Source organism: Garra rufa, chromosome 10 (assembly GCF_049309525.1).
Source record: "Garra rufa chromosome 10, GarRuf1.0, whole genome shotgun sequence".
NCBI classification, from domain to species: Eukaryota; Metazoa; Chordata; class Actinopteri; order Cypriniformes; family Cyprinidae; genus Garra; species Garra rufa.
Genome location: NC_133370.1, coordinates 17,224,858 through 17,243,692, shown reverse-complemented (window position 1 = coordinate 17,243,692; position 18,835 = coordinate 17,224,858). Strand labels below are relative to the sequence as shown.

Genomic DNA, 18,835 nt, shown 5'->3' with positions numbered 1-18,835 from the left:
GAGTCATTCGTTATTACCTAAACGCACAAATTTACATGTACAGTTAATCAAAGCACTGTAAACACTTCTCATTCTCTTGGTCTTGGACATGGTCACGTGTTTGACGTGCGCGCGCAGTTACTAGGACGCTATTTCGAAATACTTTCTCTCAGATTTATACGTAGCCTATTCACTCGCTGTGGTTTCTGAAATCAAACAACCAACAAACATTTTGACAGATTGACCACAAACAGCCGAGAATGGGGTCATTTCTTGCTTTTCCGCTGGCGAAACCGCCTGATATATTCGATCTTCCCGATTCAGCGCCATTAGAGGGTCAGTGACAGGAGATACGTTACTGAATTGACCGTTGATACTCACGTTCAATATCCTGTGATGGAAAGACGAACTTTTTTTACTGTTGTAAATATTTAGTTCATTAATTTAAGCTAACGTTTGTACCCTAATGTGTTATTTTTCTTGTTTGTAAACCACGAGTTCATACTAATAATACTTAATAGTAATATGAACAGTAACGTTAGACCAGTTTAGTGTAAGTGCACTGTTAGTAAGCTTACAGAAACGTATGAGTATATTTACTTATTATTCTATATGAGTATATTTCTCATTTGATGACTTACATGTTTATCTAATTAATATTACAGCTGATAAAGACGATGTTTATGCTGAATCCCATTCACTTAATGTGGAGCTCTCTGAAACCATGCATCGGCAGAATATGCGCTCCAAAAAGGAAATGACCATGTTTTACGGTATGAGTATTACAATTGCTTAAAAAAGTTTGCCAGCAGTTACCTAAAAGCAGCTATTTCTATTTTATAGAAAATTTTTTATTTCACAAAACCAAAGTATGTCAAGAATTTCGTGTAAGTGTTGATCATGGTTCACCTTTTTCAGAAAATTCTTTTTTTCTTTTTTCAGAATATAGACAACACTGGAGTGAAGTGGTTGAAAAGCTGAAGAAGAAATACCCTCAGTGGACATCTAAAGACATCTTGAACCTTAGATATCAGTTTGAGTTTTTTGTCAGAGATCAAGGCTATCTTCTTCACTACACTATTTTGTAAGTGATAGTTTCCCACCGATGCATTTTTTAAAGGTAAACCTAGACACAACTGCCATGATTTCAGCTCTAGGTGGCAGCACTCTCTAACACCACAACAGTTAATCCCACACAAATCACTAATAGCCCAGATTGTTAAAATACAGTGAATATTAATAATCTCTCTCACTCTCTTGTTCTCTTTTTTTTTCTTAACTCTCCGATCATGCACTCTGGAGCAGCAATGAGATGCTTGACGTCTTTCAGGATGCCAGTTCTCCTGAGCAGCGCAGAATGATGTTTGAAAGTGTAGACACTGGTCAGTACAACGCCATCAACTTTGAGGAGTATCTTCAGGTTAGAACTGAAACAATACCGTCAGGACTTCTTTTTCATTATGAAAGAGTTAGTTTTTCTCATTATAACTTACAGAGTGCAAATCAGAAGTTAGGAGAACATAGTTGTTGTTTGTTAGATGTGTGTCTCATATCTTTTTTACTCTGTCTCTTGCTTTTAGCTGATGAACAATATTAACATTGAAACACCTGTACCCAGGCCTCCCGGGATTGAACAGGACAGAGATGAGATTATGAATTTAGTCTCAGATTTATCCGAAGCGAACACCTTTTTACAGATATGCTATGATTTGTTCTAAAGTAGACAGTGGTGATTTTGTAAAGTAATGACTGTTCTGTTAATTCTTCTCTCCCAAATTGTCTTTTAAAGTAAGTAGTAAACAAGAAAAGTAGTTTTTTATTTCAGTTTTAATGTGTTTTATCATTATTACACATACTGTAAGTAGGAAAATATAGTTATGTAAAAAACATTTTTTTAATTCTTAGGTATAGTTAGAATAGAATTTAAAGCATGACGTATGAGGATAACCATCAGTAATTAATGAAATCTGCCATCGTATCTTATGTTTAATGCATTATTTGCAAGAGCTTTATGGGCTTATGGTGGTCAGTTCAGCAGTGGTGAGATGCTCATTTCTCCGTTCTGTCAATTTTGCTAATTTGGACCTACAAAGAAAATATAAATCAAAGTTATTTGTTATTTTGGCCATCTCAAAAAAAAAAAGTCAATAAGTATTCCAGTTTGTCACATTATTTACTGCTCAGTGTGAACATCTTGTACATCGCCACACTATGTTTGCAACAAATTTGAGATGACTTGTTTTAAATGTCACACGCTTTCTTCTTACCTCAGACGTGCAAGTGCTGCTCTCACCCACTGATCCTTAATGCTCGCACATACCTTCTTGTTGTTCTTGGTGAGAAAGCTTGAAGAGAAAGATGATTTTAGAAAGCAGTGATGGAAAACTTTCTTCTGAAGACTGCTTATTGTGATTATTATTGGACATCACAGGCAGTTGTCTCTTCATTGGTATAAATATAGTGGGGACCAAAAGTCTGATTTTAAATTAATTAAAAAAAATAATGATTATATAATACACACTGCCATTCAAGATTATGAGCTAAGTAAAATTTTAAAAAGAAGAAATGAATACTTTTATTTAGCAAGCATGCATTAAATTGATCAAAATGAAAGAATAAAATAAAAAAATGTATGCTCTTATTTTGAACTGTCTGTTTAGCAGAGAATCCAGAAAAAAATGTTTTCATGTGACACTAAAAAATGGCTAAAAATAATGGCTGAAAATTCAACTTTGCCAGGGCTAAATTATATTCAAAAATACATTTAAAAAGAAAGTGTATTTTAAATTGTTATAATATTTCACAATGTTACTGTTTTACTGTATTTTTTGATTAAGTTCAGCATTGGTAAGCATAAGACCTAACCTAACGACCCGGACCATTTGAGCAGCAGTGAATTATATATTTATGTAATGTTTATTTAGTGGTTTTAATTATTTGTTTCGTTTTAATTCTCAACATAACAATTTGTGTTTTTTATTGCGTTTTTTAAAATGACAATTAACAAAAAAAGAAAAAAATATGTATTTTTTCCCCCCTATTTGCTTCACTGGTAGTAGCACCTGAACTGCATAAACTTCAAAAGTTTGTATAAAACTTGATGATCATGTTCTCTAGCATGATTTGAAAATTATTTAAAGAACATTATTTGTTTTAACTGCAGCTAGAACATCTATTTGTCTATTTGGCAAAAATCATGATCCCGATTATTTTAGTCAATATTGTAATCACAATTATTTAACACGATTATGAGTGGGTCCGGAGCTTTATATAATTGATTAATTTAAAGACAGCAATAAAAAAAAAAAAAAAAAGCAAATTTAATGTTATATGTTAATTTGACATATAACTGATGAAGGTTTACACGAATAATCACGAAAAGACACATATTTGCATGTATTGGACCGTTTAGGTATGCATCTGCTCCGTCTCTGAACGCATACTGAGAACAGCGCAAATTCTCCTTCCTGCTTTTAAAAACACAACATTAATAAATCAAGCACGTCTCATTTTATGCAAGTCACGTTACATGATTTTACTGATTTGCATGTAAAATTGGGCTTTTATAGAGAAGCGAAATTGCACAAAGGGGGCAGAATCGGGAGTAATAATCGTTTTATCTCGATTATTGTTTTTTCAAAATCAAAAATGAATTTTGATTAATTGCACAGCCCTATCTAATAGTATACTTTTTGATTTTTTAAATTATAATTTTTTTTTATTATTATTATTAGATGAAGTCACAGATTTAACAGTGTAGTATCAGACTTTTGTACCCCACCTCACCTGTCCTGTGTTAATGCAGTGGGATTTGTCCTCCCTCATATTTAAATGTATGGTTAAATGTGTCTATTTTTGGTGTAACCACATTGTGTGGGTACATGTGTGAACCCTGACTCATTCCTGCGGTCAGATTACAGTGACTCACATGATGGCGCCTATGCGACACACCTCGGTGGACTTTTGCTCCATGAAGCCTGTGATCGCTCCAAAGGGCAGAGGATTTCGAGTGTATTTCACACAACAGGCATAATTCATCGGCCCATCTGACATCAAACACAACATTTTTCTTACAATCATAATCATAGACCCACCTAAACTAGCTCAGTTTATTGCATTTACTACATAGTACCTATTAAAATAACAGAAAAAAATCTGCTAAATTCACAGTAATGACCATAAGAAACTTACATGCCGCTGAAGTGTGAGGAAACAGGATCAGAAGAATGCTGCTGATGAGAGTGATGGTGATCAGAGACATTATGAAGCGTGTTTCAGTCACACAGTCAGACAGAGATGTTTGCTATGGCAGTGCAGGGGCCTTATATACTAGTAAGCGATAAGATCGGTTGCACATGTATCATAGATTCACAAATCAGAGGCAACCTTCGAATGAGGACAGTAACCATGTAAAAAGAGGACAGGAAAACCAATATTACCGATATTATAATGCTTACAAGGCACGTCCCAACCACAAACGTGGTGCAAAGTGATCTAACACTGTTTCCTCTGAGCATAACAAGCAATTACACATCCCGTGTGAGAACTTGTGCATATGCTAGTATTTGTATCTTTGTGTACATTTCGCCTCAAGTATAACTGACGTTGTTGCGAATGGCGTAAATCAACATCCTGGGTGTAATACAGAACGAAGTCCATTTAAAAACACTCTAAAGGTCAAAGGGTAGCTCTGTTCTGCTCTACTCTTTGTTGCTTTGCTTTGCTGTGCTATTGATTTTTTTGTCCCTTTTTTGACTAATATTTGTAAACTGGTGCATGTCATCACATGTCATGTATTATAAATCATTTGTTCAGATATTTGAGATTAAATGCTTTATCTGATGGTATTACTTGATTATATGTACGATTTAGACAACTTGAGGTGGTTGACATCAATTTGTGCCTTATCTCAAGCTACCAAATATGTTTATAGGGGAAGTTGTTTATTGTGCAGTGTGTGGATTAGCTAAACCTCTTTACCATGACCCATTTAGTGGTGAGAATGACAATTTTCCCCTCTGAGCAAAAGAACAAATTAACATGCACAGCTTCCGTGACCTAGAAAACATCTCAATACAAGAATCTAACCGTCAAGGGGGAGAGTTAATGTAAAGATCATATATTTAGGTGATCTTGCTAGTATGTGTGTCTTTGAGTGTAACACACTATTAATTGTGAATTAGAGAATTAGGTTTTGTCATGTGAAACTGCCTCAGGGTGCATTTCTGTCTAAATGCTGCATATCTGATAAAATCGTGAGACGCGGAATGTGTAAATTTAGAAAACATCTCATGCAAGGTGCAAGCTGTCTGTTGTGAGCAAGTTCTATTTCTGTCGACTAATAAATCATTTATACTGTATTTCCAGGAAATTGCAACCAGGCTTAATATCTAAGCAACCCTGTGGCTTTTTTTTCTGTATTTTATCATATATTCCCTAACTGTACTCTCAAGAGCATGACAAAGTAATTTTCTTTGTTAGTATTTTTTATTTAGTAAGATGTTTTCATGGATAGATGGATAGGTAAATAGATGATGAGGTAGGTGAGTAGATGAGTAAACAAACAAACACACAGACATGGATGGTAGGTAGATAGATGGGTAGCTAAATGGTTAGACAAATAAATAAACTTTATAGGGATGGACGGGTAGATAAATGGTTAGGTAGGTGGATAGATGGGTAGACAGACAAACATACAAACATAGATGGATGGAAGGTAGGTAGATAGATGGGTAGATAAATGGTTAGGTAGGTGGGTAGATAAACAGTTATATGGGTAGATAAATTATTATATAGGTAGATGGTAGATAAAGGGTTAGGTAGGTGGGTAGATGGGTAGACAGACAAACATACAGACATGGATGGAATGTAGGTAGATAGAAGATAAATACATGTTTGGTTGGTGGGTAGATAAACGGTTATATGGGTAGATAAATGCTTATATTGGTAGATGGGTAGATAAATGGTTAGATGGGTAGTTAAACATGGGTAGATGGTAGTTAAATGGTTAGGTAGGTGGATAGATAAATGTTTATATGTGTAGATGGGTAGATGCATGTTACATGGGTAGATGGGTAGACAGACAAACACAGACATAGATGGATGTTGATAGGTAGATAGATGGTAGATGGTTATATGGGTAGCTAAATGGTTAGATGGGTAGATAAACGGTTATATGGGTAGATGGGGAGATAAATGGTTGGGTAGGTGGGTAGATGGGTAGACAGACAAGCATACAAACATAGATGATAGATGGTAGGTAGGTAGATGGTAGGTAAATGGTTAGGTAGGTGGGTAGATAAATGGTTCTATGGTAGATAAGTAGATAAATGGTTAGGTAGGTGGGTAGATGGGTAGACGTAGAGACATGGATGAATGGTAGGGTAGATAGATGGGTAGATAAATGGTTAGGTAGGTAGATAAATGATTAGGTAGATGGGTAAACAGAAAAACATACAAACATGGATGGATGGTAGACAGACAGATGGGTAGATAAATGGGTATATGGGTAGATAAATGATTAGCTTGGTGGGTAGACAGACAGATGGGTAGATAAATGGTTATATGGGTAGATAAATGATTAGGTAGGTGGGTAGATAGATAGATGGTAGATAAATGTATATATGGGTAGATAAATGATTAGGTAGGTGGGTAGATAGACAGATGGGTAGATAAATGGTTATATGGGTAGATAAATGATTAGGTAGGTGGATAGACAGACAGATGGGCGGATAAATGGTTCGATGGGTAGATAAATGCTTAGGTAGGTGGGTAGACAGACAGATAGGTAGATAAATGGTTATATGGGTAGATAAATGATTAGGTAGGTGGGTAGACAGATGGGTGGATAAATGGTTTGATGGGTAGATAAATGATTAGGTAGGTGATAGACAGACAGATGGCGGGATAAATGGTTCGATGGGTAGATAAATGATTAGGTGGGTGGGTGGGTAGACAGACAGATGGGTAGATAAATGGTTATATGGGTAGATAAATGGTTAGGTAGGTGGGTAGACAGATGGGTGACTAAATGGTTTGATGGGTAGATAAATGATTAGGTAGGTGGGTAGACAGACAGATGGGTAGATAAATGGTTATATGGGTAGATAAATGGTTAGGCAGGTGGGTAGACAGATGGGTGGATAAATGGTTTGATGGGTAGATAAATGATTAGGTAGGTGGGTAGACAGACAGATGGTAGATAAATGGTTATATGGGTAGATAAATGGTTAGGTAGGTGGGTAGACAGATGGGTGGATAAATGTTTTGATGGGTAGATAAATGATTAGGTAGGTGGGTAGACAGACAGATGGGTAGATAAATGGTTATATGGGTAGATAAATGGTTAGGTAGGTGGGTAGACAGATGGGTGACTAAATGGTTTGATGGGTAGATAAATGATTAGGTAGGTGGGTAGACAGATGGGTGACTAAATGGTTTGATGGGTAGATAAATGATTAGGTAGGTGGGTAGACAGATGGGTGACTAAATGGTGAGATGATAAATGGCAAAATAAATGGGCACATAAATGGGTAGACAAACATGGATGGGTAGGTATATGAGGTAAATAGGTGGGTAGACAGATAGGTAGATAGGCAGTAAGATGGATAGATAAATGGTTATATTGTAGTCAGGCAGACACAGACAGATAGATTGTTGATGTCCACTGAATGTTGAGGTGTTCTGCATTAGTGTGATGCTGAGTAAACACATTCATTCCCCACTGTCTAAACAGCAGTCTGGCTCTGTCTGTACGTACAGCACAGCTGAATTAATCATCGCTGCGACACCCCGCTCTCCTTCTCAATATCTCTGCACTTTTCTCTTTTTATTGAGACCTTTCTTTCTGTCTCTGTCTCTGCTCTCCCCCGCACTCTGCTCTGCAACACACGTGAATCATATTGTACGCCTCCTCTCGTCTGTGCCAGAGCGAGTGGGACTTTCTGCTCGTGCACTTCAATCTTTTCACATGTTTGCTCTCAGTCTGAATAATTACCGTATGTGGGTGGTTGTAAGCTTCTCTCATTTTGATTCCTTTATAATGACCCAGTGGGAGGTTAACAAATTAATACCTCAAATGATGAATCTGGAGAGACAGAGAGAGAGAGAAACCGATAGAAGACATGTCAGGTCACCAGCTCTCTCATTCATTGCTCTCCGATGATAAATATTTGATTCTGAGATTAAAATTCATGGGGTAAATGTTACACCTGGGTCCTCTGACGCTTGAAGACGGACCGATACATCACCTGTCAAAGTGAATACGCTCAGGCTACACCTCGCATACATTGATTAGAAACGCCTGTATAATCACGGTTCTAGTTCAATTACTAGTTCGCATTTGACCTGGTTTGACCTTGAGGTCAGAGGTGAGACAGCCATATATCTTGGCAGTTATTTATTTGTTAATCTTTTTTAAAGACACATCTGCATCCGTTTTTTTCCCCTCCTCATATCACTTTTTTCTTGTGTGTAGATATATGATTTCCCAAACTATGTTTTTTATTTAATTTTTTATTTATTTAGATTTTAGTTTTTAATATATACACTGCCGCTCAAAAGTTTAGGAGCAGTAATATTTAATGCTTTTCAAAGGAGACTTTTCTGCTAATCAAGGCTGCGTTTATTTGATTAAAAATACAGAACAAAAACTGTAATATACTTTAAAATATAATTTATTCTGCGATGCAAATCTGAATTTTCAGCATCATTATTTCAGTATTCTGTGTCACTTTGAAAGAAATGAATACTTATATTCAGCAAGGATGTGTTAAATTGATAAAAAGTAATAGTAAATACGTATATTGTTAGAAAATATTTCTATTTTGAATAAATGCTATATTTTCAACTTTGTATTAATCAAAAAAATGAATAAAGTATCACAGGTTTAAAAAAAAAATATTAAGCAGCACAATTGATAATAAAAGTAATGAATCAGTATATCAGAATGATTTCTGAAGGATCATGTGACACTGAAGACTGGATTAATGGCTGATGAAAATTCAGCATTGCAGCCCAGAAATAAATTATAGTTTAAAGTATATTAAAATAAAAAACTATTATTTTTAATTGCAATAATATTTCGTAATATTTACTTATTTTCTGTATTTTTGTTTAAATAAATTGACTTAAAAAATAAACATTAAAAATCTTACTGATCCCAAACTTTAAGTGGCAGTGTGTACAGTATCATGTGGCAGAAATGGGATTCCATATAACAAAATGTTGAACATGTGGACATAAAATTGTCTAATAACCAGGTATTAACAGTAATTTACAGTTACAATTTAAAATGTAAAGGAGAAATCAATGTAATATAAGGTGTTTTTATAGTCTCATTCTAAACTCCAGATACAATCATCGTATTGAAATAATTTAGATGTCTATATTTCCCTTTAGGGGGCGCCAGAGGATATGGAGATAGGTTTGTTTTGTTTGTTCCTTGTTTTGCTTTGGATTAAGATTAAGGATATCACTAAAACGATTGTTGCTGTTTTAAAAAAAGTTTGGTATTCTACTTGGATACCATTTTTTACCAGGCTGAATAAAGCTGTTTTAGCCATTTCCTGGTGACATTTGTTCAGTTTTGTCATCTCATGAAAAACGAAAATGCTTTTAACATTAAAATCACCTCAAAAGCTCAGGCCAAAAAACTGTCTGCTTAAGTAGGAGATTTGTCACAGAGGACAGACAGAGTGGACACAGAGCCATAAATCCGTGGATGAATATCACAGCTGGCATAACGCTGTCAGTGACACAACAAACACCCCCTCCTCTTTCTCAAATATAGGCTACAGTCCAACTTTAAAGTAATCAAATATTTCTCATTCTAGGGGAGATTTTTGTAGTTTGTGATAAATTCTGTCCAATAAAGCCGGCGGGATGACAGCTATGAAGGATGTAAAGGACACCAAAAAGAATGAACGATTATTTAAGGCCCCACTTCCTGCAGGGAGGGCCGTGTGCCAGAGACAGCACAGTTCTAACTCTATAAAAATGTCAGTGTAAAACTTTCGCAGTCCTTTGCAGTCCTGCATTTGCAATGAATATAAGAGACTCGAGAGTGAGCAGGTTTGTGTATCTGAATTGGAACTAGCAGGCCCTGTCCCAAATGGCAAACTTGTTGTATATAAGACCACAGGGTGTCCCATTTGTCATTTTAGGTTTCATAAGAGTGCTCATGAGTTTCTGCCTACCCTTTTAGCAGCTGCTGTGTTTCCTCAATGTGCACTTTTTTCTGCAGACTAATAAGTAATAGTCTATGTGTCACAATTACGTCATGTTTTTTTATCAGCCTTTCATTTTCTTCTGATTTTACAGTTGACAATTATATTTTAGGGTTGGTTAAAGGCATAGTCCACCCCAAAATTAACATTTTAAATTTAAATTTCGTGTCATTCCAAACCTGTTTGACAAATACCCTATATAAACAAAACAATAGTGGCCCATAGTTGAACGAGAAGCCATTTGGTGTTTTTCTTATAATTTCAGTCTAAATTCCAGATACACTCATTTCTTTCTTCTGAAAAAAAAAAAAAAACACATACACAAAAAGTTATTCTAAAAAGTTTTTTGAAGTCTTGTCCATACAACGAAAGTCATAAACATAAGATAAAAAGTCATAATTATGCCATAAGCATGATTACTTTTTCACAAATATCTCTTTGTCATACTTTTGACATTTTTATATCTTAATACCTCATAGTTTTGACTTTTTACACATCTTTTTTACATTTCTCAGGTTCTCAGAAGAGGAAATCATGATAGATTAACTGCATGGTGAACAGAAACTACAACAAATGTAATTTTTGCATTCCCAATTGCTCCCATTTTGCAAGAAAACATACAATAGCAAATTTAGGGGGAAAAAAACTGAGAAAAAAAGATTGATTATGTTGGTCAGTTAAGAGAAAGATGTCAAATTTGCTGTTACTCCCTCAGGCGTTGTATTAAAAACACTCACACTACAGCGTTAACTAGTTTTCTGTAATTTAATGCCACAGTAATATAACAAAGTATAGTATTATAAATCAATAATAAATAATAAATAATAAAATTTAAAAAAAACTTTGCTTGATTTATGATGTTGAAAATCAGGGTCGGAAATTAACGAGAGCTTGTGTCAAAAATACCATCAAACTGAACATGAACTCAAACTCCAAATGAACAATAAAATTCAAGACAAAGGGGCAAACATGCACAACTAAATAATGTATTATGGTTGTCGCGATTAAAGTAAAATGCGAAAATTAATGAAAAGTATCAATTCACTGAATTACTTTTAGTTTTCTATATAGATGTGACTAATCATGATTACAATATAAAGATCAATAATCTACAATAATGATTTACCATAATATTGCAGCCCTATGAGCTCCCATTTTACATTTAGATAGGAATTTTAAACAGTCTATTGTTATTGACAACAATTTATCCTAAAATAATCTGGTAAATTTAAGTATTTGACATTAAAGAAAAGGTCCATGGGATTTAGTGTTGTCTTTCACTGGATGGACAAAAACACTTCCTCAAATGTTCTTCTCCTGCCAGACAGGTTTAGTACAACCAGAGGGTGAGTAAATGATGACAGAGTTGTCATTTTTGCTTGAACTATCCCATTTAAATTTCCATACACCATGACAATAATGAATCCCTTGGAATTTTAATGAAGGACGTGCACCCGTCAACACACACAAACACTCCTTATGTGTTTTTGCTACTGTAGAGTTGCTTATGCAAACACTTTAGCGCTCCGTGCAGCATGCTAACATTTGCTCAACACTGTCCTCCTGTGCAACAGAAAACAAACACACACTGCTGGCCCAGAGGAGCACGGGCCAGAGCGCCACAATAAATCAAAGTGCCATCTCTGACACACACACACACACACACACACACACACACACACACAATCTGTAGGCAGAATGCATCTTGACAAGAGGCTTCTCGGCGCTGGGGTTCTTTGTGTTTCGGTGTCAGGAGCAGAGGAGTAACACAGATAACAGATGGATTTATGACAGGGCTTAGGCGGGGATTAGGGCACCTCAGACCTAGATGATTGCACAGCTTATCATGTCACCTTTAGCTTTATCACAGACATAAGCTTCTGAGAAGACCGCCAGAAAGAACAGGGCCGAAGCCACGTGGGGCGAGTTAGACAAAGAGAGAGCCAAAAATGCTTTGTTATCAATGATATACAGTATGAACGATGATTTTGATAATTGTTTTGTTAGTGTGTAGTAGGCCAAATACACTCACAATAACGTTTGTGCAAGGTTTTTAGCAATGGGAGGAGGAAGATGGTGCATCTGATGAATAGGACATCTTGTCCAAAGAGCCAGAAAAATGAGCATTGGTTTGGGAGATGGTCAGAGAGGCCAAAACATGATGTGATTGTATATTATCCTCCTCCAAATGTGTGCGTTGATGTTAATGCCCTTCATTTTCACAGCACTGATGAATGAAATCCATAAACTAGATATATGCCAGGAGGTCGTTTACATACTTCTTTAGCTATCTTTGTGTTTTATTGCTGAAAGCTCTCAGCCTATGTGTTAATGCGCTATGACTTGATGTTGGAGTGAATTTACGACAGATTTATATTAACCCACAGAAACGTTTCCCATGGATGGGTGTGACCATAGGCGGAGTTTGGGGGGGGGCAGGGAGGGGCACTGCCCCCCCAGACCAGAGCCAATTGATTTTGCCAAAGCCATTATTAAAAATATATTTTCACATTTTCTCAATTTTATTTATATTATCTAATTATTTTAGTGTGTAGAATTAGTAAGTTATATATATTATGAACAATTAAAATGTATGAAATTATGGTGGACTGTGGTATAAAAAAATCTGAGCTTGCGTTCTGCCGGTAGGTGCCCCTCCAGGCAAAAATGTGAAACTCCGCCTATGGGTGTGACTGTGTTTTATGGGCTTTTCCCACATTTTCTTATCTTGATTTTAGGGGAAAATCTGCAGAATTTAGGAGGATGGATTTAAACATGGTTAAAAGGAAAAAAATCCAGATTCAGGAAAATTAGAAAAAAAAAAGTTAGGATTGCCTCATACTTAAATCTCACTAAATTTTCTATGAATTTGAGTTATTTCAAATATTAAGCATTGCAACACTTACATATACACAATATGAATTGTGCATACACTACTAATCGAAAGTTTGGAATAAAGTTTTTTTAGGGATTCAAGCATGTTGCGCTGAAGCCCTATTGTAACTGATATAATGGCCAAGGATCGCCAATCTCAACGTAAAACTGATCGGGCAGACCAATCTGTAAATCGTAGAGACTTGAAACTTGGAGGGATCCTAGTACTCACACCATCTACAATGTCACCAAGTCTCGTCCCAATCGGCCTAATGGGGGCGCTAAAGCGATCAAAAGTGCGAAATCGCTCATAACTAAACCGTTTGTCGCAGACTCAAGGGTCTTATGTCTTTGGAATTCTTGGCTCACACCAGACACGTTAGATAGGTTTTTCTTCCAATCGGAACCAGACCATTGCAGGAAGATTCTCTAGATAGTGAATATCAATACTTATCAAAAAACAGTTAAACTTTCAACTCTCTGTCACAAAGGAACGACGAAACGCTCGAAAGGGGCAGGGCCACCTATACTAAAATGGCTATAAATTTTGAATGAAATGAGATATCTGGAGCAAACTCACAACATGTATGTAAGAGCTTATTCTGAGGTCACATGAAAAAAGCAGCAGAGCTTGACCACTTGGTGGCACTATAAGAGGAAAAAAAAACAAATATCCTTATCTACGCAACCGTTTGTCCTATCAACGTGAAAATCGGTGCCACAAGCATCTATAATGACATTTGTGTATCTCAAAAAACATGTCCGCCAGAGATGAATTTTGAACACCTATTAGACAAGGTTAATGGAGGCCTGAAAGGTCTATGAGAAATTTGAAAAAAATTGTCCACTTTGCCTCTAGAACCACTGCTGTCAATCAAACTGTTAGTACAATTCTTTGGACTCTCTGGGTCAATAATTATTAAAAAATGTTGAAATGTACCATTTGGGAAGCTATAGACGGTTTCATCGGGCGCACGCGCCTGGACCTAAATTAACTTCCGGTCTGTGTTTGTTTATCTGTCTGGTTCGTGTCGCGGGCTACAAACGCAGCTAATAATGAGTAATGAAGTTGGTCTCAGGTTATTGTGCTGTGGTATGTTTCCCAAACATTTATTTATTTGTGGCGACCTGCCACGATATAAAAACCAACTGATTTTCCTATTGGAAATTGGAATTAATAGACTAATTAATTAATATGTTAATAGACTTCGTTGAATAAACGTAATACACGTTTAAAAATCAAACCCAGGAGTGGGTGTTTTTATATCACTGTATTTCTGAAGAAAGGCTGTCTTTAGAAAATGTCATTTTCATTTCATCCTGCATAAGGCAGCGTTTTTAAATTAAGCTGCTTTGTCTATAGCCATTACCGGGGAAACCTCGTTTCTCGTGCTTAAAGCACCTCCTACTGGGAAGTAATGAGTTTGCATTTTTAAAAAATCAGTCTAATTTACGCAGCCAACATATTTCGCTTGTTATTAAAAAAATAATCTACTCTAGAAGGACTTAGCTGTTGTTATTGATTCTATTTGGATGTCTACCGGAAGTTAAGTTTGGGCCACAAAAGCGCTCATGCGCAGTAACGTTTGTTTATGTTGTTGCCGTTGAAACCGTCTATAACTGGGTCATTTAGAAAAGGGGCCTATCCAAAAATACCCAAAAGCCTATAAAGCCTAAACAAAAATTTCAAACTTCACAAAACCTGATGAGTACATGCGACAGGTGATTCTAAACAAGCATGCAAAGTTTTAAGGAGATCGGACCACAGCTGGCGCTTTTATAGGACACTAGACAAGTAGATAATCATCCAACATAAAACATCTCTTTTTTTCATATGAAAAAAAAAAAAAAAAATATATATATATATATATATATATATATATATATATATATATATATGTGACCCTGGACCACAAAACCAGTCTTAAGTCGCTGGGGTATATTTGTAGCAATAGCCAAAAATACATTGTATGGGTCAAAATTATAGATTTTTCTTTTATGTCAAAAATCATTAGGAAATTAAGTAAAGATCATGTTACATTAAGATTTTTTTGTAAAATTCCTACTGTAAATATATCAAAATGTAATTTTTGATTAGTAATATGCATTGTTAAGAACTTAATTTGGACAACTTTAAAGGTGATTTTCTCAGTATTTAGATTTTTTTGCACCCTTAGATTCCAGATTTTCAAATAGATGTATCTCGACCAAATATTGTCCTATCCTAACAAACCATACATCAATAGAAAGCTTATTTATTGAGCTTCCATATGATATATATATCTCAGTTTTGTAAAATTTAACCTTATGACTGGTTTTGTGTCCAGGGTCACATATTAAGGTAACTTAAGAATTTGTCAATACTGTACTCAATACTATTATACTATTATTTATCCCAAAACAGAACTTTTTGTCTGTTTTTAGAAAATGTATTTAAGAATTGAAATCTGAAATCTGCCGAGTTTTCTGTGGGCCTCCAGATGAGGAGGATATACCACATTACAGTGAGTTTTTCTCCTCCAGAATACATGCTGGAAACTTCTGAGGGTCCTGTCACTCTGTGAGAGTCCATGGGTGTTTGTCATTGTGTGTCTATGGCAAAGAAACAAAAAGTGCATGCTAAGTGAGAGACACACAGCAGGAATTCCACAGCTAACTGTCACTTCCTCCCCCTTCTGCTCAGAGTGTGGGCGGCAGCTCGAGATCTGTGTGTATGTGTGTCCGCGCTCGGGTTGTTGTGTTTCTGTATATGTGTGTGTGTTTGGATGTATTGCTTATGTATGCAGGAAAGCCGTTTTGTCTGTGTATAAAAGACCATGACAGAATGTATATTCTTTGATGCCGCTCGATCATGAGTTTGTGTCGCTGAAGCTGAGAGAAAGAGACAGTCGGAGAGCCCTGTATAAATAGAGGATGTCTCTCTGGCGTGTTCGCAAGCTGAAGTGTGTTTATAGGCTCTATGAAAACCAATGCATTAGCAAGCTGTGCCTGGTTGAATGTCACCAAAACATGTCCGCGTTGTATTTCTGCATAAAATCAAAGGGGGGGGGGGGGCTACAAATGGTATTTTTCCTAAAGGAAATGTATTTATTATTTATTTATTAATGAAAAAGGACGACGGTCCACACACAAAAGAATAAACAAAAATGAATTAATGAAGGAAGAAATTTCTTTGCTGTAGTGTTGGATTTATATTCATTAAATTCCACTGGGCTATTGCCATAAAAACTCTTGTGTTTTTTTATTACCAGTGGAATTTTAATAATGAGTATAAATCCAAACACTATGTTTTTATTTATTTATTTATGTATGTAAAAGGAAACATGTCCATGCACAAAATAATAAACAAAAATAAATAAATAACTTTAAAATTTGTATTTACTTATTAAACTCCACTGTTTGTGCATTTCAGTTCAACACTCCTAGTTTTTTGTCAGCTCCACACTAATGATGGACTATTGCCATAAAAGCTTTTGTATTTTCATCCCCAGTGGAAGTTAATTAAAATAATTAATTAAATCAATTATTTTTCTTTATTAAAAGGATTATAGTCCAAGCACAAATACTAAATACAAATAAATCAGTAAATAATTTTTTTTTGATTTGCAAAAAATGATGATGGTCCACACACAAAAGAATAAACTAAAATAAATAAATAAATAAATAAATAAATACATAACCACTTTAATATTTGGATTTATACTTAATAAATTCCTCTGTTTGTACATTTCAGTTTAACATTTTTTTTTATTTTTTTAGGAAAAATGATTGTAGTCCAAGCATAAATAAATAAATAAATTCACTTTTTTTATTTGTGAAAAATGTTGATGGTCCACACACAAAATAATAAATAAATAGTTTCATATTTGGATTATACTCATTAAATTCCACTCTTTGTGCATTTTAGTTCAACACTTTTAGTTTTTTTGTCAGTTCCACACTAATGATGGACTGTTGCCATAAAACATTTGTGTTTTCATCCCCAGTGGAATTTAATATTGAGTATAATAATAAATCTAAATAAATCTAAATATTATTTATTTATTTATGCATGTATTTATTTATTTTTTTATAAAATAAGGATTATAGTCCAAGCACAAATAAAAAACAACAAACAAATACATAAATAGATAAATAAATTAATTAATTAATTAATAACTTTAATATTTGGTTTTCCTTAAATTTCACTGTTTGTGCATTCCAGTTCAACGCTTTTAGTTTTTTTGTCAGTTTCACACTGACTATTGCCATAAAAACATTTCTTTCTTTATTTTTTCTTTATGAAAAGGACTATAGTCCAAGCTAAAAAAAAATAAAAAATAAAACAAATAAATTAATTGATTGTTTTTATATTCTAAAATGGTGATGGTCCACACACAAAAACTAATTAAAAATAAATAAATAAATAATAAATCACTTTAGCATTTGGTTAATACTCATTAAATTACACTGTTTGTGCATTTCAGTTGACCTTTGCCATAAAACATTTTTATTTTCATCCTCAGTGAAATATTATTTAATATTTAATTCATATTGAGTATAAATCCAAATATTACACATTATTTATTTATTTATTCATTCATTTATTTATATTTTTCTATATGAAAAAGGAGTATAGTCCAAGCACAAAGAGAAAATAAATAAAACAAATAAATTAATTGATACACTTTTTATTTGTGGGGAAAAAAAAAGAAAAAAAAGATGAACCACATGCAAAAGAACTATAAAAAAATAAATAAATATAATATTTGGATTTACACTCATTAAATCCCACTGTTTGTGCATTTCAGTTCAACACTTTTGAGTTTTTTGTCAAGTCCACGCTAATGATGGACTATAAAATATTTGTATTTTCATCCACAGTGGAATTAATATTGAGTATAAATCCAAATACATTGTTTATGTATTTATTTCTTTTTAATTATCTTCATCAAAAATAATTTTAGTTCAAGCACAAAAAATACATAAAAATAAAAACAAATGAATTAATTCATTATTTGTAAAAAAAAAGTGATGGTCCACACACACAAAAAAAAAAAAAAAAAAAAAAAAATATATATATATATATATAATAAAATTCTTTAATCAACTCTTTCCTATTTCCTATGACTATTGTCATTAAAATTGTATCTATTGTGTATATATCCAAATACTACACTTTATTTCATTTTTAAGTTTATTTTTGCATTACAGAAATGTAAAATGCAGGGGCATTAACTGCTTAACTGTCATTAAAATGTAAAAAAGAAAAAAGAAAAAAGAAAAGATAATTAGTAATTGAAAATAAATATTTTATTCAGTCATCTTATTTATTCATTGTTGAGGTGAACCTTATTTTTTGCCTGTGTTTGCTTTCTTAAAAAAAATTGCGCTGTTGCTAAACGAGACAGTAAACCCCTTCTGCAAAAAGACAGGAAATGACATTAAGGTGGTGTAGTTGCCATGCAATCTGTCTGTTTGTCAGAAGGTCATCCTCTGAACAAGCACCGAGCCATAAACCCTAAAGCTTAATGATATGCTTTATGGTACATGGATGGACTGCGCAGTAGGCTGATGTTAATTACCCAAGATTACGCAGGGTTTGAATAGGGATTGTAATCTGCTCGTAACTCATGTTTGCTCAGCGCAGATGTGCAGCCATTGTCATGAATGGCGACAGACCACCATGTACTCAAGAGTGCATGACAATCACCTTAAATGAAATAAGAGATTACAGTGGATTAATGGTCTGAGAAACGTGCAAATGAGACTAAATT

General features: G+C 34.4%; 2 protein-coding genes across 2 annotated transcripts; one reads left to right on the top strand and one right to left on the bottom strand.

Moving 5' to 3' along the window:
• Positions 1 to 239: 239 nt before the first annotated feature.
• LOC141344501 (uncharacterized) lies at positions 240 to 1,697 on the top strand. Its single transcript, XM_073849385.1, has 5 exons — positions 240 to 315; positions 645 to 752; positions 922 to 1,063; positions 1,285 to 1,399; positions 1,560 to 1,697. Exons 1-5 carry the CDS (start codon positions 240 to 242, stop codon positions 1,695 to 1,697), a joined length of 579 nt encoding a protein of 192 aa, XP_073705486.1.
• A 91-nt stretch (positions 1,698 to 1,788) lies between these two features.
• Positions 1,789 to 4,278, bottom strand: ccl20l (C-C motif chemokine ligand 20-like). The gene is made up of 4 exons (XM_073848129.1): positions 4,171 to 4,278; positions 3,908 to 4,025; positions 2,247 to 2,324; positions 1,789 to 2,064 (listed from the first exon to the last, which is right to left on the bottom strand). The coding sequence occupies exons 1-4, from the start codon at positions 4,238 to 4,240 to the stop codon at positions 1,989 to 1,991; spliced, it is 342 nt and encodes a 113-aa protein (XP_073704230.1). The 5' UTR covers positions 4,241 to 4,278; the 3' UTR covers positions 1,789 to 1,988.
• Between the last annotated feature and the right edge of the window lie 14,557 nt (positions 4,279 to 18,835).

Coding starts and splice junctions, on each gene's coding strand:
- LOC141344501 (XM_073849385.1), top strand. CDS start 240: ATGGGGTCATTTCTTGCTTTTCCGCTGGCGAAACCGCCTGATATATTC. Junction 1,064..1,284: donor CTTCTTCACTACACTATTTT/GTAAGTGATAGT, acceptor ACTCTGGAGCAG/CAATGAGATGCTTGACGTCT. Junction 1,400..1,559: donor ACTTTGAGGAGTATCTTCAG/GTTAGAACTGAA, acceptor TCTTGCTTTTAG/CTGATGAACAATATTAACAT.
- ccl20l (XM_073848129.1), bottom strand. CDS start 4,240: ATGTCTCTGATCACCATCACTCTCATCAGCAGCATTCTTCTGATCCTG. Junction 4,026..4,170: donor TCCTCACACTTCAGCGGCAT/GTAAGTTTCTTA, acceptor GTTTGATGTCAG/ATGGGCCGATGAATTATGCC. Junction 2,325..3,907: donor TGTCGCATAGGCGCCATCAT/GTGAGTCACTGT, acceptor TTTCTCTTCAAG/CTTTCTCACCAAGAACAACA.